The 27499-nt window shown below is 38.8% G+C and overlaps 1 protein-coding gene across 1 annotated transcript in view; it reads right to left on the bottom strand.

Annotated features, from left to right (window-relative positions):
• Positions 1 to 27499, bottom strand: part of grin2aa (glutamate receptor, ionotropic, N-methyl D-aspartate 2A, a) — a 275736-nt gene that overhangs the window by 61095 nt on the left and 187142 nt on the right. Inside the window, exon 6 of the mRNA XM_041778235.1 lies at positions 14324 to 14438. Within this exon, the coding sequence (XP_041634169.1) occupies positions 14324 to 14438 (115 nt within the window). The remainder of the gene's footprint in view (positions 1 to 14323; positions 14439 to 27499) is intronic.

Raw genomic sequence — 27499 nt, 5'->3', positions numbered from 1 at the left:
AGCTAAAAATTTCCAAATAAAATCAGATTTAGAGTTTGGGTAAGAGTTAGGATACCAAAAGTTAAAAGGTAAAGGCTTGAGCTGCAAAACCTAGTTACAAAATGTAAGCAGTCTGCTAACAGGAAAGAAGTTCATTCTCTGTGAAGCACTGTAGCACAGTAAGCATAGCTCTCTTTACAGTGTGAGCTAAATAGATAATGTAGCTACATAGCTAATGTACCTAAAGCTAAGCTCACAAAGCAGCTACGTAAACTACATAGACATGTAGCTATGTAGCGTTGTTAGCTTAAGCTATGTTTGCTAAAGCTCACTCAGCTACATTGACTTCATAGAAACATTTATCTTGTAGCTAGCATAGCTATGTTAGCTTTAGCTTACGTGAATAAGCCAAAGCAAGCCATAGTGTGTGTAACTACTTCTAAAAAAGGTCTATGCATAATTTAATCCCAAATTAGAGCTGTTTTATTAATAAAATGTCGTGTAGTCTGTAACTTTTGCAGTGGGCCCTTTAACACACTGTCATCTGAGATGCTGTGTTTTCAGAATATAAGTGCTGTGTTTTGCCAGTACAATGTTGTAGATTTTTTTATTCAACTTTACACATAAACAAAGTCAGGCAGTTACATCTATGAAATAAATGCATTGCAAAGATTACAGACAAAGCACAATTTCATAAACAGGACAGAGAAAAAGATCAGAGGTCTTATCTAGTATTAAATTATCCATAGTATGGGACAGTGGCTCGCTTTAGCTTCAGAAGCTTTAGCTAAAGTTATCATAGCTAAGCTAGATATGCAAGTAACGTCACCACATAAGCCAATGTAGCTAAGTGCGCTTTAGCAACATGAGCTTTAACAAACATAGCTAAAGCTCACTTAGCTATGTAGCTTACGTAGCCTACATAGCTCCTTTGTGAGTTTATCTTTAGCAACATTAGGTACATATCTATATTAGCTACGTAGCTTATGCAGCTTACAGAGCTATGCTACGCTTGCTGGGTTAAAATGTTTTCATAGAGGGCAAGCCTTTTTCCTGTAAGCTAACTGTTTATTCTGCTTTATTAAACATTGTGTAATTAGGTTTTGCAGCTAAGTTTTTAACTTTTGGTATCCTAACCATTACCATAACACGTACCCTAACCCTAAATGGAAATTTAATCCAACTTTATTTGAAAAGTTTTAGTGTGAATTTCTGTTCTGAAAGAGACGGCATCTCAGATGAATGGTTGGTGGGTGCAGCCAGACTCCTCTCCATTTTAATATATACAAACAGCACCAGAGCACAAAACGTAGTTTTCTCTGCAGCACAGTTAGGGGAGCATTTGCTTTTTCACTGTTTTGTTTTGTGAATCCAATTCAGTCTTTCTGACTCACTTCATGGGTTTAGTGGGTAAAAAAAGCTGTTCATTGGATTGTGAATTAGGCCCTTAAAAAACAAGAATAAACAGGTTACTGTGAACCGAGAGGTTATGTCTGCAGACTCTACATACTAAGGCTGTTTTCCTCTAAGTAAGTGGGCCAGGTTCAAATGCAGCATGTGGCTCCTTTCCCTCTATGTCATTCCCCATTCTCATTGCCTCAAGTTTCTGATCCTATCAACTGTCCTGTCTTTGTTAAAAAAAGGCTATAAAAAAGAAATATTAAAAAACAAAAACAATCATATACACATTACTTAGCCTCGCTAATATTTCAACCCCCTGACCTTTAAGTCACATAGGACAGAAGTCATTACCCAGCGTGCACACATGCATGTTGTTACTCAGACTGCATTGCCTGGCTAAGTCATTAACAGGAGAGCAGAGAGGAGGAAGTGAAATTAGCATTTTAATTGTTTTGCTTTGAGTGGTTTTCTATCCTCTGACAGGGATTAGAGTCTTTTCTCCGCTCATAGTTGGCACCACCGTCAACAGCTCACTCTGCTGTCGGCTACATCTTTTCCAGCGAGTGTAGGCGCCGGCGTATATGCGTGCGGGTCGGCGATGGGGTAGGTTAGGGGGTTGGGGACGGAGCGTTGAGGTGGCATGTGTGTGATTTCTTCTGTGTCACCTTCACTCTCCAGGGAACAGCCGCGTTTGTCTATCGGTCTTACTCCAGCTGTTTTGCATTTCACAAGCGAGTGAGTGTATGCGTGTGTCTACACAAATATGTTTATGCATGTGAGTGAGTCTACCAAAAAGTGCAGGAAGATATAGCAGCAAATGGGTCTGTGTGGTGTTTAACCAAGGGGGAAATTTGTGCATAATCGGTGGGATAGGACTTGTAAGGGCAGAGCAAACACAAGCCAGAGAGGGAAACAACTGGGGAGAGTGGGTTCAACACATTTAGATTGCAGCGCCTAAGTAGTTGGAGGCATTTTCTAGTCTTTGTCATGTGTGCCATGGTGATATACATAATCCACACTTGTTTTGACATTGTATTTGTATGTTTTTATGTTATGTTAAAGGTATCAATCTATACAGCAGTGCTTAAGGAAACATCAAAAGTTAAGATTACAACTCAGGTTTGCTGCTTTCAATCATTAGTTTAAGCTTGGCCCTGATTTAGCTGGATGAATCAATAAACTTGAAGGAGAGGTACACTGTATATTCCACTCACAGGACGGGTTGAAGAAAAGAGAGAGAAGGAAGAGGAGGAGGGGAAAAAGAAGCTGACTTCAGCAGCTGATTTCCCTCCCTCTCTTTCCTTCTCTCTAATTAAACAAAGAGGGGTTATAAATTAATGCCCAGAGAGAAGAGAGGATTCTCACTATCGACCGGCCGAGCAGCATAATGCTGAATCCCCCTGTATAAAACACCAGATATTACACACGCACGATGCATACGCCAGGATGTGTGTGGAAGTAAGCCTGTGTGAGTGCGATGTGACAGCGGGGCCAGTGGGAGGTTACGATGATAGGGCCTGTGGGATTACCGCATAATAACATCCCATGGCGGCAATCTTATCGCACCATCACCCTGCAACGAATTTAGAGCCACTCTGTGATGAGATGATACTCGACCCCAGAAGTCTCTGAATGGTTTCTTTTTTCTTTAAGTCCCTTGTTTTGTTCAGAAAATACTCCTTCTGTCACTTCACACCTGCTCTTTTTTGCTCTTCTCTCATCTCTTGACTTTCTTTCATTTTCTAAATTCCTTTTTTTCCTGATTGTCTTGCCCTTTATTTAATCTTTATTACAACACCTTCCCACAATCCCTGTCTGTGTTTATAACCTTTACAAAATACAGATTTAAAAAATGTCCCCTGATGGTCCTATTAGGGTGAATTTGCAATGGCACCAACAACTGCTGTTGGAGAGCTAAATGAGTTCAGTTTACACAACTGCAATCATGGGGAAGACTGCTGACTACACAACTGTCCACAGGACAATCACTGTCACCCTTCACAAGGAGGGTAAGCCACAGAAGGTCACTGCTGAAAGGGCAGGCTGTTCTCAGAGACTGAATCAAAGCTTTTTCATTTCAGCCAGAAGAGAGAAGTGTGGCAGGAAAAGGTGCAGCCTTAAGGGGATTGCCAAACAAAGCAGATTCAAGAACTTAGGGGGGCTTCACAAGGAGTGGACTGAGGCTGGAGTTTGTGTATCAAGAGTCACCACATGAAGACAGGTCCAGAAAATGGACTACAAGTGTGGTGTTCTTAGTGTCAAGCCAGAGTCTTCCTCCGAGGGTTTGGACAGGCATAAATTCCAAGGTGCTTGAATTCCAGTATTTTCAGTTTCCACAGTCAGTGAGAGTTTGAGGTGCTATGTCATCTGCTGCTGTTGGTCCACTGTGGTTTATGAAGTCCAGAGTCAACGCTGTCAGCCATTTACCACAAAACTACCAGAAACTGTTTTCCTGACCACACTGTGTTTGTTTGGCCAGTCAACTGGTCTGACCTAAATCCTAGAGAGAATCTCTGTGGCAATGTCAAGAGAAAGATGAGAGAAACCAGAATCAACAATACAGACAAGCTGAAGGTTGCTATTAGAGCAAAGTGGGCTTCATAACACTGCAGCAGTGGAACCGACTGGTTTGCTCCATGCCACATTGAATAGATGCAGTAATTCGTGCAAAAAGTGCTCAAACAAATCACCGAGTGCATAAATGAGCATAGTTTTCCAGTAGGTTAACATTTCTGCATTATAAATCCTTTTTGAAGACTAGTGTTTTGTAACATTCTAATATTTTGAAATTGTGGATATTTGTGAGCTGTAAGCCATAACCATCAAGATCAAAACAAAAAAAGTCTTGAAATATTTCACTTTGTTTGAGGGAAATATAGAATATATAGAAGTTTTTCTTCTTGAATTAAATGACAGGGAAAAATGACACCTGTTGACATTTAGATGAGTAAAAAGGTACCACCACTCTAACAAACATAAACACACAGACACCCTCGCACACAGTTAAAGCTAAAATTAAACAGAAACATAATAACTAGGGCTGCAACTCATGATTATTTTTATTTGATTGATTCACCAATAGATTTTTCTTTTCTTATTCATCAGTGAATAAGGCACTGCAAAAAATGTCTCATTCCTTAATAAAAGCAGAAGATATATGTCCAGGAACTGTAAATGACTTGAAATTTTAAACATTTAACTAAAGAAAAACAGAAAATCTGAAAAAACAGAAGACAGGCCACAAAATGGACCAAAAATGTGTCAATACATGCTATACTATAGTATTTTGTGTTTTTTCATTGCTGTTTACTGTCCATACCTAACTCCTAAACATCACACTAATGACAATAGCTTACATCTGCTTTCACAAAATAGTGACAGATTTCTCAAATCCAGCAGTTTTGTTATATGTGTATGAAGGTTAGCCTCATTCTTAACCCTTTAAAGCCTGAAACCTAAAATAATAGCCATAAATGTTCTTTTTTAACTGAGATGTTTATTTAACCTTCTACCAAAATCCAAAAAAAGAGGAAAAATTGCCTTAAAAATTCCTGTTAAATTCATTAGACATTTCTGGGAACTGAAAATCCACTGAAAGGTGTGTTTTTTATCATTTATCAGATGGTTTAAAAAAGGTTTTTAAGAAAATAATTAATCATAAGACAGGACTCAAAAACGTGTACCAAAAACACAATTGGTGTTAAATGGTTGAAAAAGAAAACAATGGACAGGTGTCCAAGAGCTATTGGAATAACTTAAAACTGTAAACATTTAACTTCTAAAAAACTTAAAGAAAAAAGATTACAAAAAACAACCTTAACAGGGAAAAAAAATACACAAAAACTATACATATATAAATATATGCTGTATTATAGTATTTATTTTTAATTGTTGTGTATTGTCCACACCTCACTCCTCAAGATCATACTGATGACAACAGCCTATTTACTACTATCTCTGGAAAAAGAAATCATCACAGAATAGTGACAGATCTATCAAATCAACCAATTTTTTTTTTTTTTCATATTTATGAAGGAAAGCCTCACCCTTTAAAGGTTATTAATATTATGAGACCTTACAGATCTTCATCACTCACTGCTCTACCAAGCTATCCCGGACACAGACAGAGAAACTTAAAAAATGTCCCCCTTTGACTTGACAGTCTGCTGTTGGGGAATTCTGTATGGTACCAAAGTCCTCTGTAAGATAGGTAAACAAAGTGAACAACTGTGGGACAGTATGGGTCAGTTGTTTGGGACCTTTTCCACTAATGAAAATGCAAACGCACTGAACCAGACCAATCAAAAGAAATGACCTATAAAGCACCCACTTCAGAATGTCCACTTATGGTTTGATGGTCCTCTGTTTGTGAATTTTTTTGATGAATAAGTACCTAGTTAGAGAGGTAAACAGGTTGTCTTCCTCGTTCACACTCAGTGGCTACAATCACACAGAACCTGGCCTCTGAAGTGATAAAACAATGTGATAACCAAGGGTCAGTGCTTGTACACCAAGCACCTTCTCTTTGCCACTTTCACTGGGAGAGTTATCACCGTGGCACATTGCATTATGGGAGAATGAGTTCCTAATAGCGTGGAGAAACCCATTCAGTCATAAAACAGTATCTGTCACTCCTGTCAGACAAAATTATGTCGGGGGAAAGGCTTCTGCTCTCACCCTCCTACGCTTGCTCTCTCTCTGCGTGTATTTCAGTTCGTGTGTGTTTGTGTGTGGGAAAACAAGGGCAGAGGAAAAAAGGATGACAGGGCGGAAGAGTAAGAGGGTACTGCAGCCGTGGATTTAGACTCCTGTCCCTTAGGATTCAGAGAATAGGTTCTAAAAGGCATGTGTGTGTATGCACATAAGCTTGTGTGTGCATCTGCCCAATATGTTGTGATTCTCAGAGCACCAATCCCATGCTGTCTGTTATAATTATTTTGTAAACTGGCTCCTAACACTGCAGCAGCTCCTGGAGCAATTTACACACTCCATCTACTCAGCAGGAATAAAACATAACATCCTGGTTCTGATCGGTAAATACATTTTTTACTCAGCTGCTGAGGTTATGTACTGTGACGCTGTAAGCAATAAGGAAATTAACCCAAAAAGTGCAAAGTAATTGATTTTAAAGCTCTGTATTTCCTGTATCCCTTGGTAATTTGGCGATAAAAACTTTTCAAGAAATAAAAAGTGTTGAGTCAAACTACAGATGTGTGGTCAAATAGCTTTAATGCAAGGTAAGAAATAAATAATTCAGATCAATTTTTATTTATTTTGACACATATCAAAGAACAAAACAGTTAAATGTAGAGATAAGGTTAAAAACATCCTTCAAATCGAAACATTCTTAGAACTCATGACAGGCATTAAGAAAGTAAAACTCTCTATCATTTTAATATGAAACTACTAGATTAAAAAATATGTTTAGTAGATTAAACAGCCACAAATCAGCTGTTTAAAGTCTAACCTGACGGTTCATTACATATAGTTATATTGTAGAAGTAGATACAGGAATGGTGGCTTACTCTAGCTTTGTTAGCTACACTAGCTACGTAGTTAATGCTACTACATAAGACAATGTAGCTAAGTCAGCTTTAGCAACTTAAACTTAAGTTAACATAGCTAAAGATATTGTTGTTAAGCAAGCTGCAAAGATAACTTAGCTACATAGCTTTTTTAGCTAATGTTAGCTTCTTAATGTTGTTGTATAGATATCCATGAGCTTTAGAATGTTTTCATGGAGGACAAGCTTTTTCCAGAAAGCAGACAGTTTACTTGGCTTTATTAAACATTTTGTCATCAGGTGTTGCACAACAAGTTTTTAACTTTACACTTTTGGTATACAAACCCTTACCTTGACAACTACCCTAATCTGAATGTTCAATACGATTTTATTTTGGAAGTTTTAGTGTGTATTTCTATTATGACAGAGGTGGCGTCCCACAGTAAACTGTCTATAGCCTGTGTCTGAGAGCTACAGTCTATAGCCAGACCCCTCTTAAGTTTTTTGATAGGAAAAATGAGGGAGACAGGACGGTCTCATGAATACTGCCAGTTGATAGTGCTGGGAAATTCATCAAAATTCAATTTCAATTTTGGCTTCCAAAGATAATGAAAACAATGGAAACATGATTAAATGTTTCTGGAGCCTCACATCATGTACTTATTTTGTTCCTGATATTTGACATGCATAGTAAATATTTCAGCATTTCTTTTTGTATTTTTTCAGCAAGAAGTACATCAGTACTTAAAACATGGCTCATTTATTTCTATTTTTTTTAAATAATCATTTTCACATTAATATTTACTTTTATATATTAATATTTAATATTATTATGTTTTTTTAAAAACATCTTTTCTATATATGTATTCTAGTTGCATGGTTTTCAAATTGTTCTGATCATCAAAGTTAAGAAAATCTCAATCAAAATAATAATTGTTGTCATTATTACCATTATCAAGCAGCCCTACAAGCTAGCATCAAGGGCTATGGCATAACTTGTCTGGACATATGCTGTATACCCAGGAAAGCATCTGCTACAGCTGGCAGACAGCTGCCAATTAGAAAGAGCTTTGTATTGTTGTTTGTATTCAACATGAAAAGAATCAGTTAAACCATTTCATTTTGCTCACAGAAAAGGGATTTTATATACAAACAGATGCTTTTAAAGTGCCTATGATATGGAATCTGAATTGTTATATTCTAGGTTTTTAGTGATCTGTTTTTTATTTTTAACTTATCAATAATCAGCAGATTTCTTTCTATTCAATATTTTGAGCAATAACCAATTATCTATAAACCTGAAGACATTTTAGCTATACCTTGCTGCAGAACATTAAGAGAAAATAACCAACATGAAAGATGCATCTTATTAGTAGAAAGCTTTACCATTCCTATGAAACTATCCAAACTTTTTTAATACTTTAAATCCTTTTAGAACATGATACAAAGTGCTTTTAATGAGTGTCAGATGGAGTCATAATATGGACAGTGAAAATATATATTTTCTGAATATGTGAGTAGCCATCATCCTTGATAGGACCCCGTTCAGCAAGCTCCTTTGAACTTTCTAATTCAGACCATATTTAAATTGATACAACTATATCCCTGGATGCAGCATCATTACTACATATTAGAGCTGTTTGATATGGAGATGCTGTGAAAAAAAAGATTTCAGCATCCTATATGGAAACATCTATGCACAGAGGGTGCTGTAAATGTTGCGTCTATCTAACCTGCAAGAAAGGAAAGTGTTGTACAGAGATTTATAATGCCCATAAAAAAGTATTCAAAAAAGAATCGAAGCTTTATGGGAGAGTGGCAAAAAGAAAGCAACTGTTGAAGAAAACCAATTAAATCTCGACTAGAGTTCAGCAAACAACATAATGGAGACTCCATGGTCAAGAGGAAGACGGTTCTTTGGTCCGATGGTACCAAAATGGTGCTCTTTGACCATCAGACAAACAACTATGTTTGGCAGACACCAAACACAGCACATCACCACAAACACACCATCCCCACTGTGAAGCACGATGGTGGCAACATCATGCTGTGGGGATGCTTCTCAGCAGCTGGCCCTGGAAGGCTTGTGAAGGCAGAGGGTAAAATGAATGTGGCGAAATCTGGGAAAATCAGTCAGCAAGAGAACTATGGCGCAGGAGATGATTTATTTTCCAACAAGACAATGACCTGGAGCATACGGCGAAAGCTACACAGAAATGGAAATCTTCTGGAGTGGCCCAATCAAAGCCCAGACCTCAATCCAAAAGAGAATTTATGGCTGGACTTTAAAAGGGCTGTTCATGCCTGATCCCCATGCAACCTAATAGAGCTTGAGGAGTTTTGCAAAGAAGAATGGAGTAAAATTGCAGTGTCCAGATGTGTAAGCCTGATTGAGACTCGGTGCTGTGATTTCCGCCAAAGGTGCATCTACTAAACACTGACTTAAAGGAGGTAAAAATTCATGTATGTCTTTTATTTTACCTTACATATTTTTTTTGCAGGCATTACTTTGTAGAAATCTGTTTTTCACTTTGACATTATATTTTTTGTAAATTTTTTTGGTCAAAAAAGCCAAATTATATTGACCATGATTGTTTTCTAAATCAATGAGGGGGTGAATACTTTTTATAGGCATTGTACTTTTCTCTTCCCAAATTGAAACTGAAAATCTGGCCACATTAGCATGCTTTAAATAAAAAAGAAACTGGCATGTACATAAAGCCTTGTGAAAAATGTGACTATTTAGGAAGACTTTAATGCAATGGCTCACTGGCATCCCCTTGAAATTTTCAAGAAGGGGTCACAAAAGAGGTTACTTTCTGCTCCGTGAATGAAATTTGGTGGGTTAATGCATCTTGATGTGATCTACAAAAAAGCCTCTTGGACCCATACTCTAACTCAAACAGGAAATCTGCTGTTTTGACTAAATTAGCCAAAATTGGGGTATTTAAGGTCATTTCCAGGGATCATAATTCATCTTGCTTTTCAGCACATTAGTAACAATAGAAAATTGTTACCAGATAAAAGCCCAATTTTGCACAATAGTCCTATGAGGGCACACTGAATTCTGCCCACTCTCATCCAGTCACACATACTCACATGATTTGCTGCAATCTGAGCTTCTCTCAAATAAAACCGAACATCACTGAGAATTACATAATCCTTAAAAACAACCATACACATTTAAGTACCCAGGTGTAGCGCTCTCAAAGGCCTCTCTTCCCATAACTCAGAAGTACAGCATCTAACTAAATCTCTGCATAAGCAGGTGTGTTTGTTACAAAGACCAGCAGGTGTGGATGCTTTGAGAACTGAGTGTTTAACACCTGTAGTGGGCAGGAAAAAAGAAAAGAGAAATATGCACAAGCTGGTGGCTTGGTTCCACCTCTCTCTTCCTCTCTTTTTGTCTCTTTTTCCTGTGCTCATTTGCTCTTGCTATCTGGGCCCATCTGTCTCACTTGTCTCTGTATCGCTCCATATAGCTCCTCCTCTGCCCCCCCCCCCCACCACCACCACCACCACCACCACCACCACAGCCACATGTGCCTCAAGGGGACATATTTTATATTTTTAGTGCATATCCATATTTTAGTGCTGTTTCTGAATTTTTATCTCTTGATCATCATGGAAGTCTCTCTCTCCCCGTTCTGTGTGAGCTACCGATTTTTTGGCGCATGGGTAGGACAAGTGCAGCAGAGGAAAGGGGTGAGCGAGCAAGAAAGAGAGAGAGAGAGCGAGCGAAAGCAAGCTCCCAATTACGTTTCCACTTTGGGTCTCCGTGTCTCTCTTTCTCTGCACCACAGTGAAGTGGTACTAATCAATTTCACTGGCTCTCTGTTTACAACAACACACTCTACCTCCCGTCAGCAAACCAACAAAAGGTCTTTTGTGTGCGCGCCTGTGTTGGTGGTTGCGTGTCAGTATGAAATATGAAGAAGCTAGACTCAAAGATTGGGTGGAGGCTGCACCAACTGCAGCATTAACTGGATACTGTAACGTGCACACACAATGATGTGACCTGAATTTAAAAAAACAGATTTCGTGAGTTGAAAAGTGTCAATAACCAGTGTGGAAGGGTATACAGGCACACATGCATGGCCAGCGACCCCATACCACCTCAATAACAGAGGTCTCAGGTTTTCATTAACTGTGGTTTTGAGGGGCTATCAGAGACCACAACCGCAATCACAGCTAAAGACAGGCAGAGTGCAAGGATAATCTGGCCTAGGAAAGAAGCGCAGGGAGAGAGGGTGAAGGAAAAAAGCATGAAGGAAGTAGGGAAAAGAGTAGCAGAGAGGAAAGAGAGTGATGAGGAAGGATTTTACAGAAACTAAAATTGGGGTAGACGGCAAGGGAGACAGGGAGGCATGAAAAGACAAAAACACGTAACCATCCATCTCCCTCTCCTCCTAATCCAAATCATTATTTTTAGCCACACCTTTCTCTTTTTCAGTCAAACTTTTCCCTTCTCAGCCTGAACCACTCTGAATGATGAGCTATCGGGGCATTAAACATGAGGGTATTTAAGCCTGTAAGAGGCAGCCAGATGTAGGTATAAAGACACATGGCTGCCATTTAAAGTCCATTACAACGGCGGGAATTCTCAGCCATTCACAGCGGCCATTTATTACTGAGGCTTTCTCACATTAACCAGTTGAGGGAATCCATAAGCTTGTTAGTAAATGAGCTCATTGATCAATTGTGCTTTGTACTATGAGAGAGGCTAAAGTTTCAGTTGTCAAGTATGGCACTAATGTCTGGTCTCTGGACACTTAAAAAGTGAATAAGCCTAATGCTAATGCTAAGTGAAAAATGCTAATAATCAATTTCAGTCTCTTAACATGTTGCATTTTTTTTACCTGCTTATCCAAAATCACTGCCAACTACCAGAAACTTACCAGTTTACCTGTATTTAGGTTTGCAATGGATGAGCTAGCTTTTGGTTGAGGAAACAATGAGTCAGTCAGTTCAAAGCATTAAAAGAAACCAGATTTTCACTCATTTTCAAGTCATTTGAATCAAGGTTATCACACACTGTAGAAACCCCAATTCCAAAAAAGTAGGGACATTGTATAACTTGTGAGTATAAACACAGTACAGTGATTTGCATTATTCTTTTCAACCTACATTCAATTGAATACAGCACAAAGACAAGGTAAGAACCTTAAAACTTATTACCATTATTACTCTTTTATTGTTTATTTGTTTGCAGCCTTCCACCGATATGGGCTTGTAGCAGAACGTCTAGATGGACGCCTCCTCCCAGTGCAAAACACATGAAAGCCCACTTGGCTTTCATTTGGAGTTTTTTGCGAACTCTTTTCTTGAAATGATTATGTCACACATAGCATAGCCCCACTTACCCCTCATGCGCTGTCAAACCAAAACAACAATGGCGGATGGAGTGTGTTTGTGCTGCAGAAGCTATTGAGCTTATTATGGCTTTCACAGCGAATTCTGATGCTCCTTTACCACCACCAGGAAAAGCAGAAACCAGATGTTCTTAAATCCACCACGGAGAACAACCAGAGGGGCAACAAGAAGAAAGTTTGTGTCAGTTTTCCGTGACTCTCTTCTCTCTTTTGGTGCATTTCCATGGCAGCAATACTTTTAGTTTAGAGAACAACTTTATTAGACCGATGCGTTTCAGCATGTAGTCTTCATACATGCTGAAACATGTAGATCTAATAAAGTTATTATCTAAACTACAAGTGTTGCTGGAGATTTCTGGAGATCTCTTCATCCTCCATGCACCTTGGAAGTTGTGCCAGAGTTACCCACTTCAGCTTTCCGTGGCAGCAATACAGCACCACGTACAGGCTTTGCATATATACTACAGCATTTCCAGTCGTTTTCAGTGGTTCCATGCTTATGTGGACGATTACTGAAATGACCCCATCTTTACAGAAAACTTTTTCAAAACGAAAGGGAAATATATTGTTTTCGTATCCGTGTGGACAAGACCTATGTCAGGGGTGTTCCTATTCATTTCAGAAAGATAATGCAAATATTGCACGGGTTTCAATAGCATTAACCTGACACACCAGACAAGCTGTTTCATAAATCCATTTCATGGGATTTATTTACATTCATCTGGGAAAGCTGCCATAGAGAGCATTTGGGAATGGCAGAACTAAATTTCTCAGAAGGTGATTGGACGAACGTTCTATCACATTCATGACTGGCCAATCAGATTGAAGAGACAAAATGAGGTTATAGGCATGTGGAGCTCCAATGCTAACCTAAGCTATACAAGCTACCTCTAAAGTAGTGACAGAACACTGAAGCTTATCCATGTATGCTGAAACCTGGAGACGTGAAAAAACAACTTCTCTTGATGTAAAATTAAAAAAAATAGTTTAAGTCCTGATTAAAATGCTGCTTGTCAACAGCTACATCCAAGCTAATCACTATTGTGGCATTAGCCAACTGACTTACAGAATATCTCAACCCCACCCTTAATGACCACAAACTCATGCTGAAACAGGTTGGGAGAACAGCGAAAACACAGTTTCCATCATGAAAAGATTTTAGTGTGGCTCTTTGCTCTTGTTTAAATCAAGAAGTTTTATAAAACTGCTGCTATACCGAAGCTATACCTGAGCTAGCCTCTACACTTAAGATAGTCATGGCTAATGGCTCACAATACAACTAAAAAGCTACCGCCTTGTCCTCCTCAAATGATGCTGATTGGTCTGAATTATTTACAGTTTATTACAAAAGTTGTGGATTGGAGCTTTGGAAGATGCTTAGCAACGTTACAACTGCATGGCTTCACAGAAGAAAACAGCAAGCAGTAGACTGGCATATATTCAGTCAAGACCTGTCTCCCACTGCAAATGTATGGCACATTATGAAGTACAAGTGTCAGAATGTGTGTTTATTTTCCAGTTAAAAGGTTCATCGGTTTGAACAGTAAATGACTTGTCTTTATCCTGTGTTCAATTGAATATAAGTTGAGAAGTATTGAGAAATCACTGTACTCTGTCTCTATTCACATTTTACACAACGTCCAAACTTTTTTTGGAATTGAGCTTCAAAAAAGAATAATGGAAACATACAATAACAGTGCTGGTCTTGAGAAAATGAACATGTAAAAGCAAAAAGAAACAGAAATACAGACCCAAAACTAAAGAGACTAAATGGTTAGAATTTAAGCAATTTTTTTACCAGGCACCAGCCAAACACAGGGGAATTTGTCTGGTATTTGAAGATATATCAAATTCACCCATTTTGACAGTAAGGTAATTAAGTTTTCTCAAGTTTTGAATTTCCTCAGTATAGTTTATTCTGTAGCCTACATGACTCTAGTAAACTTGAGCTTTGGGTCTCATAGGAAGCTGGTTCTGAAAACAACACAGGACACATTTGCACATTATTATACACTCAAACAGCCCACCCACTGTCTAACCCACACTCACACACAGGTGTAGATCCTACCTTCTCCCATTCCCTGTCCTTGTTGAGAACAATGACGACCAGCTTGGGGTATTCCTGGTAGCCGTCCTCTGTGAATGACAAGTCCTTGCCATCCCATGTCACATTCATCATGTACCTGATAGTGAGAGGATAAGGGGGGGGGGGGGGGGGTGTGGAGGGAGGAGGTGAGGGGACGGCAGGGTGATAAGGTGTAAGAGAGGCATGAAAGAAAAAGGAGGGGGAGAGTGAGAAAAGAAGAGGAATGAATGGAGAAACAGAGGAAAGAGGAAAATTAATACATTAGCATAAGAAAAAGACACATTACGATCTAATGTTATTGCTAGAATAAAATATTCACAACGGCTCTTTTATACTGAGAGTAAAAATGTTATGTTAAGGAATAAAAAAGATCCATTCAAATTCTACAAAGCTGTGGATATGTGTGTGTCTGCAGCTAAGCAGGTAAGATTCCTGGAAATGTGTTGTAAAAAAATTGTCTGATATTGTAAATGCAAGATGTGGACAAAAGTATTTGGCCACACCCTATTATTAGATAGTGGAAGCATTTAGGAACAACAGCAGAAGACCACACAAAATCACAGAGCAAAGTCAATGACTGCTAAAGCGTCTGGTGCATAAACGTCCCCAACACTCTGCTGATTCCATAGCTGACATAGGCTGCAGCATATATTGGTGCATTCAAAAGTCTCTTAAGTTGGGCCCACATGAGTCTTTTCCTTGCACCTTAAGGCCCTCCCACCCAATACACATAGAGAGATGCGAAGCAAAAGAGAAAGGATGGATGAGATATGTATTTGGAGATATCAGACGTCCATTCCTCCACAGGATCATGTTAACACTAACAGTGTTTTGTATCTGAGTTAGAAGTTCACCAGCCACACCCAGGACTGATCACTGCCAAACCTGATAATTGAAGAAATAACTTAAACAGAACCTGTCTGACAAAGTGAAATAGGCTAAGAGGTCTCAAAAAGCAACACATCATCTAAAGAAATTCAAGAACATATCAGTCTGGAAAGGGTTACAAGGCCATTCTCAAGTCTTTGTGACTCCAGCCAACCACAGTGAGAGCCATTATCTACAAACGGAGAAAACCTGGAACAGTGGTGAACCTTACCAGGAGTGGCAAGTCTACCAGAATTATTTACAGACAGGACAAAAATGGCATCCATGGGCATCCACTAGTAATTTTTTTTTTCATCCAAACTCTGCAACAGGGCAGCGGTTGCTCGTTGTTGGTCAAGTTTTGACTCGTTTGACAAATGGTTGATATTTCACACAAAATCTGCAACAGGTGCTCATTTTTGGTCACCCTGAAAACAGGTCCATATAACATCATAAAACTCGATTTATGACCACATATTAAAGTCAAAAGTCCACTGTGTCTTTGGGAAACAGTACGCATCAAATATAGTTAATTTTTCACCCAAAATCTGCAACTGGGCCACAGGTGCTCGTTTTTGGTCAAATTTTGACATGTTTTAAAAATGGTCGACTTTTGCCCACAATCTGCAACAGGGCCACGGATGCTCATTTTTGGTCACCTTAAAAACAGGGCAATAGCATCAAAAAGCTTGATTTATGACCACTTATTAAAGTCGAAGGTCCACTGTGTCTTAGGGAAACAGTATGCATCTCTATATGGTACAAATATCTGTAATTTAAGCAGATGTTAGTCTGGTACCCCCTGTTTTGATCTGCTTACCGGTTTACCAGCTGAGCGTGCCAAAAGTTTTAAAATGCCAACCCTAAAAAAGTCAACCTGCTTTATGTTATTTGCTAACAGCAAAAGTAACTTTGATCAAAGCTAGCAAAATATCAGTGATTATTTTACTATTTTTTTCATCACATTAGTATCACAATGGTACATGCCATTGGCAAATACCCAGGTCTAAGAACCAAAATCCATACTGAAAAGAAAGGGTATCTGAATATCTTAGGTGCCCATGGGTAGTACCTAAAGCTATAGTATGACCCGAAAATGTCCACCACACACAGAGAGACACACAGTGTAATGAGTGACCCATATGGCAGGTCACATTAGCTAAGATGGAGGGCAGGGGGAAGATATTCTTGGGTCCACACAGCCTCCACATTAATCACGGCTGTCTTTCCCCACTCTGTCTCCCTCACTCCTTGTGTCAGCGGTCATGTACGACACAGGAGGGAGACAGCCTCCCTTTTCTCCCTCTTTTTCTTTCTTTCCCACTCCATTGTGGTGACGCTGAGGGGTGAGGGGACTTTAAAATGAACTGAGCACATCATGCAGTGTGTAAGGTTGCAGCTTTTTCATGAAACTGAGTAAGTTAATTAAATTAGCATTCTACTAAATTTTCCCATATTTGCATTGATAAAAAAAAAAGTGACACCATTCAAATCAACAGACTATATAGATAATAGAGAAAATGGTCTGTTTTTGAGAATGTGTTTTCATGTCCTTTTAAATTGCTTCTGTTGACACGCACAGCCACTCAATGCTCAGATGAAATCTTCCAAAGATAAGGGGATTGAGTGGGTTTTTGTGATTAAAATAATCTGATTGGCCCCGCAGGCAGCCAGGTGAGAAGTATTAAGCCATTTGATTGGACATGGGATGCGGTGATGAACCCAATTATGTGCGACCACAGCCGAGGAAGAGACGGGGGAGGAATCGATACCAGCGCAGAGGCTGCTCTTTTAGACAACAGCCCATTCTGGGTTTTGTAACCATCCATCTGGGTGTGATGCACTCAGGACACTCACACAAACACACCAACAGTAGCAGCTTTCCACCCCTTTTCCATCTGTTTACTCTACATTTTACACTCTTTTGTTGCTCATTTGGATTATTTTCACTCCCTTGTGCTCTTATTTCTTTTGACACAAGCCATCAAAGTTGTTTTTCTATTCAAAGAAATATCACAGAGGGTCTGATGTAACTCTGATGTAACAAGGCTGAAACTCATGAAGAGTGTCAGAAGTCTTTGACTGCACACATGTTCTTCTAAGCAGAATAAATAAACAACATAAAGGATTTAGGGTGCACTTGAGGATGTTCAGATAAGGTCAGCTGATAAATCTGACTTATGGCCTAATATACGTACAAGAGGGGGTTACGGGACGCTTTCCATTAAATAAAGAACATGTTCAAGGATTTAAAACTGTATATTTTACCCATTTTTGTACAAATATATGTACAAAAGGTTCATTTTAAATACAGATATGGCTTTTAGGTGAGACGGGAAGCTCTTGTGTAAGGCCATCTGCCCTTGAAAAAACAAACAAACAAACAAAAAAACACTTGCCTGACACGGTAAACTTCCATGTTTGTCATCATACAAATCTCCTTTCTGAAATGCTTGTTCCAGGTCTGAGAATGGACCTGGCCAGTCAGCGTTATGGAAAGCTATAAGCTGTAGCTACCAGAAGCCAATAGCAATGGCTGCTACCAGTGTAGCATTTAGCTTGGATGTAGCTACAGTATGGCAGAAGTTCAATCAGAACTGGACCACATTTCTTTACTAAATAAAAAGCACAGAACAGCAGTTAAGCTTTCTATGACATAAAAGATGTTTCAGCTGTTTTATGACTTGCTTTATCATGAGTTTGCGATTGTTACAAACACGGTTTACTTGTACTAGAAGCGAGTAGATACAACAGCTGCTAACCGTGTAGCAATTAGCTCAGATTTAGCAATAGCACAGCAGCAGTTGCATCAGAACTGGGCCACATTGCTTTGTTAAAACAGGAGAAAAGAGCCACACTGGAATCTTTTCTTGGTGGAGAAGCATCTTTCCCAAGCGGCCTCGGCATGATATTAATCCACCAACAAGATCCATCATTCATAAACTGTGGCAGCATCTGCCTGTCGAGCTCAGGTTACTAATGGAGCCAGCATTCTTACTACTTCATTTTGTCTTGTTGCTCTGATTGGTCCATATTGAATGCCACAGAAAGGACATTCGCCCTATCCCATCTTAGAGCATTGTTTGTAAAGTCCTGCCCTTCCCAAACACTTTTATGGGAGGTTCTTCCATTTTATTGTTATAAATAGACATTATAAAAGCCAAATTGGCACCAAATAAAGAATCATTCGGGAGCTGAAAGAGCAGCTTCTATGGCTGAGGCGGGTCAGACATTGGCTGTTGGAACTCAAGTAAGATCAGGGCTAACTGTACAAAAACCATAGCAAAATGTAAAGAACCAAACTGGACCATTAAAGCCCTGTTTAATGCCATTCAACTACATATAAAATGTTTTACTCCCATGAAAGTCAGGGCTAAAGAAGCTTTCAAAGAAATATAACAGAGTTTTTTTTCCACTTTAACTTGGAACAAACTTTAACTTTCACCATCCAGCTGTGTTATACTGCAGAAACTACTGGATACACAGAAGAGAAATGAGTCTACAGCATGTCTCACCAGCTTTAAGTGAAGAAATGCTCTCAGAAAACCCAACAGGATCCAGACAGCATGAACAGATAGAGTGTCTGCAAGTATGTTTGGGCAAATGCCCATCAAGCAGGTGGACCTGATAGGGCGTTGCTAGGATACCGACACAGACTAAGGTGTATACACTGTGAGATGACCCTGAATAACCCAGATGAAAAAAAAAACCCTGCACTCAAACACAAACACAGACAATTACTTTGTCCCACCAGACAATTCTCCACCTAATGTTTCCTCTCCCCTGTAGCAGTGAGATCAGAGTAAAGTGATCCAATTCTTTTTCACTATCCAGCCTCCATTACTTCAGTAATCTCTCTTTTTATTAAGAGGGAGGAGGAGGAAGGAAAAAAGGGGGAGAGGGGGCCTACAAATTAGGGAGAAAAGGGGACCAAAGGGCAAAAATCAGGTAGACAAGTAGACATTATTTGGCCTAACAAGGATAATTAAGTTAAAGGCAGGGAGATGGCCAGGGCGGGGTCAGGGTTAGCTAACACAGTCACTAATTAAACCGAAACACTGACAGCATTATGTTGTTTACGGTGGAAACTCAGTCTGAGCTGATCTGTTGTTACTATTGATCATTAGCGTTACTATAATGTTTGTTATGCCCTCAGAATTGGCATTATTATAACCTCTTTGATTGTTTCCATGTTTGTAGTTTACATCCTACACATAAAGCCAAATGGGGGGGCCAAAAAACATCATGGTCCATTGTAAGCTGTGATAACCATATTTTATTTTTGACTTGAATAACCACTCTTATCAAAGAAACAAAAATAGGAGTTTTACTCATGTATGCTGTAGTACAAAACAGCCTTTTTTTAAACAAACCCTGTTTCTTACCTTTTTTGGTAATGTTAATGATGTTGATGGGTACATTGACTAAAAGATCTGGAAAACAACATCAGACTCCATGGCTAAGCCAAGGTCTGCGCAAGCATCAGGGTGCCAGAGAATAAAGAAGGAACTGAAATAAATTATGGGGAAAATAATGAAATAATTGCAACAACAAAATTTGCAAAATGAGTTAAAAATAGTAAAAATGGGTTGAAAGAGGCAAAACAGGATAATATATGCAGAAAATGGTTAAGACTGGCAAAAATGGTTGAAAAAAATGTAAAATGCAATCAAAAATTGGCAAAAAAAATGGGTTGAAAGAGGCAACTTTGTGATGATAGCTGCATAAAGTGGTTAAGACGGGCAAAAATGCTTGAAAAAATGGTGAAAAGCAATGAAAAAGTGGCAAAAATTGGTCAGAAGAGTCAACATTGTGATAATAGCAGCATAAAGTGGCTAAGAGTGGCAAAAATGAGGAGAAAATGGTGAAAAGTTGTTAAAAAGTAGTAGAAATAGGTTAAAATAGGAAAAAAATGGATAATAACTGCAACAATTGATTATAAAAAGCAAAAAGGGCAAAATTTATTGCAGAAAATTTTAGAGAAGCACTTTTAAAGCAGAAAAAATGGGTTAAAAGTGGTAAAAACCAGTTGAAAGTCTCAAAGATGGGTTAGAAGTGGAAAAACTATGGCAAAATATAAGAGGTAGAGATGAAAAGGGGTTAAAAAGTGGCACAAATAAGCAATCGAACATCAGAATCAATAATGGCTTTCTACACTTTTCACTTCCAAAATGAAGCAACTGTTAGAAATGATGCTAGCACCAATGCTACTGATCCAACACATATTTACACCATCAATAAATCACAGCTGGGAAGGGCCCTTTCAATGGGTTTCTCAGGGGCCCAGTGAATTCTGTGTGCAGGCATGTAGTGTCCAAAGTTTGGTATTGGACTTGATGATGTGAGGCTTGCATTCAGCCGCCATGAAGGTCCAATGTACAGTTGTTGTGCTTATGCCAGTGGAAGCTCAGAACTCTGCAGCCATGGAATCACCAGAGCATTGCCGCCTTTTATGCACCATGCACCTTAGCAGACACTGACCCCACTCTGTAATTTTATATGGTCTTCTGCTTTGTTGCTGAGTTGCTGTTGTTCCTTAACGCTTCCATTTGTTAGAGGTAAGTTAGTGCTTCAGCTGGATCACCCCTGTTAAGTCTGGTTTCCAAATAAATGAAGAAACTATTGGGCCTTTTTCTGGCAACATCACCACTTCTTATGTAGTCAAAAGTGCTTCCATGTCCTGTCCATGTCTACTGATGTCTTAGTTTAAGATGAAAGCTCGTATTTTATCTGTAGATGCCTCACTGCAGGGAAAAAAAAATCCCCCGCAAGGATATTAAGATTAGCTGTATAATGCTGTGTGTGTTTAAGATAGAGGCATTTACCCTTCATCAAGACAAGGACCAGTCAAAACAATGATCTATACTGTCAGCGCCCATGATCTATGAGCTGCTACAGCACTCACAAATACACACTGTGCCTGTGAGAGAAAAGTTGTGGGCTGCTTTCAGTGCTGATGTAGGTCTTTTAAGATGACCTAAGGGTGTGTAGTCACTCGAGCAGCCTCAGTTGGAATGTGAGAGATGACTGTACAAGGTGAAGTACTTGCTAGCTTAGCAGTGTGTTTTTTGCCCCTCTTGTTTTCTTTCCGCTGTGTGAGTGTGTGCTTACATTTTGTTTGCGCTGTTATTTTTCTGTGTTAGTCCAGGCAGAAAAAGATTAATGCCAACAATTACACTTTTCTCTTTCCTGAGCTTGCAGCCTCACCATAAAATGCAACACATGTCTGCACAGCCTCTTCAGCAGGTTTGTATTTGTTGCACATAAAAGGATTTATGTGTGCATTGGCTGGGGATCCTTTACACGGTAGCTGACTGTGAAAATGGTGGGTTTTCTACAATATGCAAATCAATTTTTAGCTCAGAAATCCTTGCACAACTTTAGAGCACCTTTCTTAGATACTCTTCCGTGATGAAAAATTAATAAACCACTCGTCTTGGGGGATTTGCAGTACTTCATATTGCGACTCAGATAACTTCAAATCTTCTGCACTGCAGTCCCATCTGTCTCTTTATGCTTGGAGAAAAAGCCACTTCATTAATGTCTGAGGTGTACCACATGAGCTGTCAATCATCTTTTATCCTTTCATAATGAAATTGATGAAGAAAACATCTTTATAATCTTCCAGAAGATGGTGAAGAAAACAAACATTGTGCTTCTATGAAATGCAGACAAAGAGGAAAGCATCTGCAACTTCAATCCTAATAAGCTCATTGTTTCATACTTAATATAAAGGTCTGAGTGGGGCACATCTCTGTTAGTCAACAGGTGCTAATTATCAGTGCTGCTTTTGCTTTTGTTGCTAATTTTTCAATGCAAAGATTGCTTATCAGAATTATTAAACCCTTTAACTCACATCAGACCCAGTTTACTAAACTGTGAATGGCTTCCTGTACTTTAAAGGAAGTATGAAATAACCAGCCAAAATACCCCCTGCAGGGTGCTTTTATTGTAAAATGCTCCTTGACCTCTGTGCTCCAGATCTCTGCTACTGACTGGTTATATCGCATTCCAAATTATTATGAAAACTTGATTTTAGTGTCATAAACATTCAATTTTTTGTTTTTCAGTTAAACTCATGGATGGTATTGTGTCTCAGGGCTCTCTGGATCACTGAAATCAATCTCAGAAACCTTTGATAATTAGTTTGCCAGGTGAGCCCAACTGAAGGAAAACTACTTAAGAAGGGTGGTTCACATTATTAAGCAGGCCACAGGTTTCAATGTGGGAAAGAAAAAGGATCTCTCTGCTGCCAAAAAGCATCAAATAGTTTGATGCCTTGGACAAGGTATGAAAACATTATATATTTGACGAAAACTTAAGCGTGATCATTGTACTGTGAAGAAATTGGTGTCTGATTCAGAGCACAAACGGGTTTGTGCAGATAAAGTCATAATGAGGAAGGTTTCTGCCAAATACATCAGATTAAGAGAGTAGTTGCTAAGATGCCTTTACAAAGCAGCAAACAGGTATTTGAAGATGCTGGTACCTCTGGAGTCCCACAAACCTCAAGGTGAAGGATCCTCCAGAGGCTTGCAGTCATGTATAAACCTACTCTTCGACCACCCCTAACCAATGCTCACAAGCAGAAACACATGAAGACTCACTTTCAAACAGTCTTGTTTACTGATGAGGCTGTGCGACCGTGGATGGTCCAGATGGAGTAGTGGATGGCTGGTGGATGGCTGCCATGTCCCAACAAGGCAGTAACACTAGCAAGGAGGGGGCGGAGTCATGTTTTGGGCCAGACCCCTGACCTTACTGAGAACCTTTGGAGCATCCTGATGCTAAAGATCTATGAGGGTGGGAGGCAGTTCACATTAAAACTGCAGCTCTGGGAGGCTATTCTGACATCTTGCAAAGAAATTCAAGCAGAAACTCTCCAAAAACTCATAAGTTCAATGGATGCAAGAATTATGAAGAAAGATTAAGGGCTCCTATGTAAACATGTAACTTGGCCTGTTAAGATTTTTTAAAGTTAAATAGCTTTTGATTTCAGTAAATATGACTTCCTAATGCAGCAAATTCAACAAATGACCATTTTCAGTCCTTTACAACCTATAAAATGCTTTAAAACTCTGAGTTTAAAAAAAAAAAAAAAAAAAACCCAATCATTGGGAGGTTTGTTCAGTAAAATCTGAATTATGCTCTAACAGCTGATAACTTGAAAGTTACACTGTCATTTGCATTGACTATTTTGAAAAATAAAAATTATCATTTGCATGATAATTTGGAACGTGGTGTATATCAAAGAGTTTTTTAATTGTAAATCTGAAGTAATCTCTGGATAATTAAGGATTAAATATCTAATTCTAATTGGATCATTGTGATCCTTATTGATGGACCTTCCACCATAAATTTTTAGGGTTTTGTTTTTACTTTTAATTTTTTACCTCAGTGCTACTGGAGACACATTTGGTGTCAGCAAGAACTCAACTGTAAACTGTCAAAATAACAGTGAGAAAAAAAAAATCTCTATTACAATCCCACTTCCAAAAAATGCAAAATGCAAATCTCATAAACCCATATTGTATTGACCATAGAACATAAAAACATATCAGACATTGAAACTGAGATATTTTATTATTTCTAAAACATATGAGCTGAATTTTGCATTTGATGGCAGAAACACATAAAGTAGAGCTGCTAGAGGAGCAATTTGCAACTAATTAGCTTAACTGGCAAAAAGCCAGTAACACAACTGGTATAAAAGGAGCACTTCAGAGAGCCAGCATCTCTTAAAAGTAGAGATGGGCAGAGGTTGACCAACCTGCAAAAAAGTATCAATTTCAGAAAAAAGTTCCTCCATGTAAAATTGTTAACATGTTGAATATCCCACCACCAGCAGGTCATCCATCCATTTTCTACAATGCTTATCCCATTGGGGGTCACAGGGACTGGAGCCTATCCCAGCTGTCATTGGGCGAGAGGCAGGACACACCATGGACTGGTCACCAGTCAACTGCAGGGCTGACATATAGAGACAACCAGGCATGCTCACATTCACACCAACAGGTAATTTAGAGTGATCAGTTAACCTAATGAGCATGTCTTTTTGTGGTGGGAGGAAGCCAGATTACCCGGAGAGAACCGACGCATGCATGGGGAGAACATTCCCTGACCGGGAAGTGAACCAGGAACCTTCTTGCTGCAAGGCAAAAGCTCTAACATCTGCCACTGTGCAGCCTGTCTGCAGTTCATGATATCAAGAAAAGATTCAGAGAATCTGGAGAAATCTGTGTGTGTGAGGGAAAGAGCAATACATGCTCATGATCCTCTGGCCCTCAGGTGGCACTGCATTAAAAACTGGCATGGAAAACCGTTCTGTGGTCAGTGATTCAAAATGAGATTTTCTTTGTGGATACCATGCACACACAATGGCCTGTGGACCAAAAAGAGGGATGATCCGGTCTCTTTTTCAGGCAAGGCTTTGCATTTATCAACAAAACAATGCTAAACCACACACCACATCCACTCTACACCAGACAAGAATGGAACAACATTCCTCTCCCAAAACTCCACAAACTGGTCTTCTCACTTCCCAGATGTTTACAAACTGTTGTTAAAAGAAGAGGGGATGCTACACGATAGTCAACATGACCCTGTCCCTACATTTCTGAGGTGTATTGCTGCTTTACAGTAGAAGAGTGTGGATGCTGAACTGGCACTCCAGACCTTTCACTGATAGAAAAAAGTTGGAGCTTCAGTCTTAACTTCACACATGATGCAAGAGTCAAATGCCAAATTTTGGGAAAACTCTGCAGATTAGGGAATGATTGTCAAAAAAGTTAAGTGCAATACTTAAGGTGATCGAGTTCTGTTTACTTAAAACTCAAAATTATTCTACCAACTCTGAAAAATAGAGCTTAATTAGCTATTTTGGATATTAAAGTAAACACAAATCATTTTATACAAGCTTTTACTGTGAAGGTGACCTCCAAGGTTGTGAGTGCAATTTTTAAAGGATATTTTTTTTGGAGAATTAGGCCCAAACCTACACTTGGACTTGACGGTGATCTGATTAGATTTTGGAGGTCAAAGGTCATTGCAAGCTGCATTACATACCTTGCAGAGGTGGATAACCATCATGCAGTAGCTCTAGTTTTAGCCTGTTTTCCTGGATTTGTTTCAAGACTTTGATTCATTTGCTTTGTTGATATAGGAAAGTTAGACTGGTTCTCCCATCATAACAAGGTAATTTTTTGAAGAAAAAAATCCAAATGTACTTGTTATGATGGAAAAACTGAGAAAATAAAATTTATTATTGCCAGTTTGCTTAGGGCTTTACACTGCTGCAGTGCAACTATATCTATTAAATTAACTTATTAAAGTTAATTTTTATACATTGCATTCTTCATTTGAATATTGCATATATTTATGCTTTTCTAATGTAGCAAGAGATAATTTATCTTTCTAGATGTGAAAAGCTAAATAATGATGTTGCTACATTGATTAGCATACGACTCTACAAGCCCATAATTACATTAAGCTTTAAATTAATCAATTCATTTATATCTGTCAGCCGATGACATGCACTGTAACTCTTTTAGCCCTTTGCTGCAGAGTGCAGAGTGTAACTAACACGTCTCTGGTCGGCTCACATGACAGCTGCCCCAGGACTTAGTGTGAGTGTGTGTGTGTAATGTGCACATGTGTTTCCAGAGTTCTGACCCTCATATATCAGACTGGAGACTGAAATTACCTGTCAGAACAAACTACAACCACCACGCCTTTCTCACACACATGAACCCACTGTAGCAGACAGACACACAATGATGAATAAGTGCTAAAGTCTTTTAAGGCACAATGTTCACTGCAGTGAGGTGAGAGATACACTGTAAATCTCTCATGATGGAATATTCTCTTAAGGGCCGTGGTATGGTTCTCCTGTTTCTTGCGCTCTCACGCACACACAAACCCCCAACATGCACGCAGCATATTTTATACTGAGCCCAAGTTGTCACTTGGTCTGATTGCTGCACTGGCCAGGGCTCTTAGCCGGTCATTTGTCTCCTGTTTTTATTTAATTTTATTTTTCGATTACTCAGCAAAACATATTCATCTTAGAAGTGTCAGAGTGGATTTATCATTATGGCTGTCACAGGGGAAAAGAGAGTGAGCTAAAAACTTCACTGAAAGCCTTCAAGGCAAGACACTTGTCATCAGAAGTACAGGCTTTTTCTGTGGTTTCAGCTCAATCTATTAATATAAATGTCTTCACAACACCTTTTTTTCCCCCTGTCATGACATGTTTTGGCTCACTTTTGGATGGAAAAAGAACTCACTGTAAAACTTTTTATTGCCATAAATTGCTTTGTGAGATGTTTGAGGAAAACACAAATTGAACTAAGGATAAGATAAGCTGATTAAACTGGAGGTGATAAAACCTCCTGAGAGGTCCTCATGGAGACATGAATTAAACAGTGATTTCATTAGTTTGATGAAAATTGTTGCAATTTAATGAAAACAGCACCACATTTAATCACACTGATTAATTGTATTCGTCATTTATTATCCACAACAGAAATATTTGGTAACACTTTATTTTAGTGAGCCGTTATCACCTAGTGATTTTACAGTAATATTTGTAATACAAGGAGAATTAGGTGACAAGTACCTAGTAATAGGTTTACACTTTACCAAGCAATAATAAATATGGTAATATTAAGGAAGTATTTACCTAATGTATTCATCATCGAGGAATTTCTTGTAATATTTTGGCATTTATCTGATTATTAGGTGGTATTTTACCCTAATCCCAACCCTTAACCCTCTAATCCTCTGACCCTGACACCCACCTTTACCCTAACCCTTGTAAAATTGTGGCATTTATCTGGTTACGTACTATTTTACCCTAAGCCTAACCCCTATCCCTCTAACACTAACCCTAACCCCAATCCTTACCCTAACCCTTTTATATTATAGCAATTATCTGGTAGGTAGGTAGTATTTTACCCTAACCCTAACCCTCATGCTAACCACAATACTTGAAATTTATTAAGGGAAGAATCACTTTAATTGAGAGGGCTAAACAAATTATCAAGCAACTTATATAGAACATTATCATCTTCATAAAATACCACCTAATTACCAGAAAATTGCCACAATATTACAAGGGTCAGAGTTAGGGTTAGGGGGTAGGGGGTTGGTCTTAGGGGGTTAGCATCAGGGCAAAATATCTAACTACTCTTACCAGAGAATTGCCACAATAACACAAGGAATTACTTGATAATTAATACATTATCATTACATAAATACTATTTTTAATATCACCAAGTTATTGCTTGATAA

Source organism: Cheilinus undulatus, linkage group 21 (assembly GCF_018320785.1).
Source record: "Cheilinus undulatus linkage group 21, ASM1832078v1, whole genome shotgun sequence".
NCBI lineage: Eukaryota > Metazoa > Chordata > Actinopteri > Labriformes > Labridae > Cheilinus > Cheilinus undulatus.
This window is presented reverse-complemented; position numbering and strand designations above follow the sequence as displayed.